We start from the raw sequence: 1,829 nt of genomic DNA, 5'->3' as shown, positions 1-1,829 counted from the left end.
CATGTGTGCGCCGCTCCCTGGTCCGTGTTGGGCGTTTTTGCGACCGTCGTTGGCCATGCCGCTGTCAAGCTATGCGTCTCTTCTTTCTTTTATATTTGTTGTTCGGAAGGCCCGGCAGACAAGGGTGACAGCAATGCGCCCGTCCCTACTTGCTACGGTGCCCTTGTTGTTGTTGCTGCTGATGTGCTGCGCCACCAGCCGCCTCACCGCTGCCAGGCACTGATGCATGTTCAACGAGATAATGGCGAGGAGCGACTCACGCCCAGTCAAGATGGTGCAGGAGTTACCCCCGAAAGGGCCAGAGTGCCTGGCGAGCGCACACCGCCTCCACAGAAGCGGAGGGGACGGGGGAGTAGGAGCCTGTCCGCATCGTGGTGTCCAAGCTGGACCTGGACGACCCAGACAAGTACTGCACTCAAGAAGGGGAGCAGCGTCCAACGTTTCTGGGCTACGCTGGCGAGTGCCTGGAGGACGACGTCCTCACCAGTCGGAAAAAGGCTGGGCTGCTCCAAACTATCCTCTCATCCGCCATCAAGTTGCACTCGGAGTGCCTCCTCGTGCAGCGCGTGAAGACTCCGTTGGTTGTGCTCGAATCCATCCGTCAAACGCAGTGCAGACATTTCACCGTGCCTGCGGAACACCACACGAAAGAGGTTCAGGGCGCAGACACATTGCTCTATTTGGCTGCTGGGCCGTCTGCAATCTTCGCCGTTCCATACGTCACGGTCAATAAGAATGACCGTCGGCGCCATGAATTTTTATCTTTCTGGCGGTTTCCACCTGTGGTTCGCTGTCCGCGTCGTTGCACATGAACTCGTGCATGTGCTTGGGTTTAGCTACCAACAGATGGAGGCCAAGAGTGTGGTGCGCACTCTCACCACTAGGGGCTATGCGGCAAAGTCGTGGACGGTGCTCTCCACGCTTACAAAGGAGAAGTCGCAGGAGCACTTCAACTGCAGCAGCCTTGAGGGCATGCCCCTGAGGGATGAATACGACGATGTATCACGGTTGCACTCACACTGGGTTCGGTGGCACGCGAAGGACGAACTGATTGGCCCCACGGTTGCCACTGGTGCTGGCTTCTACACCGCGCTGACGATGGCCGCGTTTGAGGATATGGGCTTTTACAAGGCGAACTTCAGCATGGCGGAGACGATGCGCTGGAGCAAAAACGTCGGATGCGAGTTTGTCAATGAAAAGCAGTGCGGGCCGGACGACCACACCAAGTTTCCCGCAATGTTCTGTTAGGATAACTACAGTGACACCATGTCGTACTGCACAGGCGACCGCGTTGGCTTGGGCCAATGCAGTTTTTCGTGAACGACAAGTGCCTTTTCATTTGGTCGTCACCTTTTGGTTCATGCCGCAATGAGGAAAACACGGCCCTGCATGGGAGCCGCCTGGGTGCTGGCTCATGGTGTCTCGACTGGAGTCGCTCAAGGTGAACGTGGAGACGTATGGCCCGGAGCCCAGGGTGGTTGTGCTGTGGCCGCCGTCTGCGCGGAGGTGGCGTGTGCCAGGGGTTCGTTCAGGGTCCGTTACATCGGCGACAGTGACTGGTACGACTGCCCTGAGGGCAGCTTTCTCTCAGGTGTGGGCACTTCCGTTAACTTTGCAAGCGGCAAGATCAAGTGCCCCAAGTACGACGAGGTGTGCACCATCACTCCCGCCGGCAGGAGTGGTGTCACGCGCCACCCCAGCGACGATGACGAGTTGTGGGCACTGGGGACGATTACCCCTCACATGCACTGCACCGTGAGTCCCGACGTCGGCAAGGACTTCGTGAACGCAGGCGCCCCGAGCTGCTCCGCCCGAAGGACTGAGCCGAA

At 58.6% G+C, this 1,829-nt stretch overlaps 2 protein-coding genes across 2 annotated transcripts; both read left to right on the top strand.

Moving 5' to 3' along the window:
- Nucleotides 1–735: 735 nt before the first annotated feature.
- On the top strand, nt 736–1,248 carry TraAM80_10483 (putative surface protease GP63; the record flags this gene model as incomplete). The annotated part of the gene is made up of 1 exon (XM_029387099.1): nt 736–1,248. The coding sequence occupies one exon, from the start codon at nt 736–738 to the stop codon at nt 1,246–1,248; it is 513 nt and encodes a 170-aa protein (XP_029233061.1).
- Nucleotides 1,249–1,389: 141 nt separating this feature from the next.
- On the top strand, nt 1,390–1,829 carry TraAM80_10482 (surface protease GP63; the record flags this gene model as incomplete). The annotated part of the gene is made up of 1 exon (XM_029387098.1): nt 1,390–1,829. A coding segment is annotated over one exon (440 nt), but the record flags the coding sequence as incomplete, so codon positions are not given.

The sequence above is a fragment of the Trypanosoma rangeli genome, assembly GCF_003719475.1.
Source record: "Trypanosoma rangeli strain AM80 chromosome Unknown Tra_15.4_contig_00997, whole genome shotgun sequence".
Lineage (NCBI taxonomy): Eukaryota > Euglenozoa > Kinetoplastea > Trypanosomatida > Trypanosomatidae > Trypanosoma > Trypanosoma rangeli.
The sequence above is the reverse complement of the archived record's forward strand: the minus strand, read 5'-3'. Positions and strand labels throughout refer to the sequence as shown.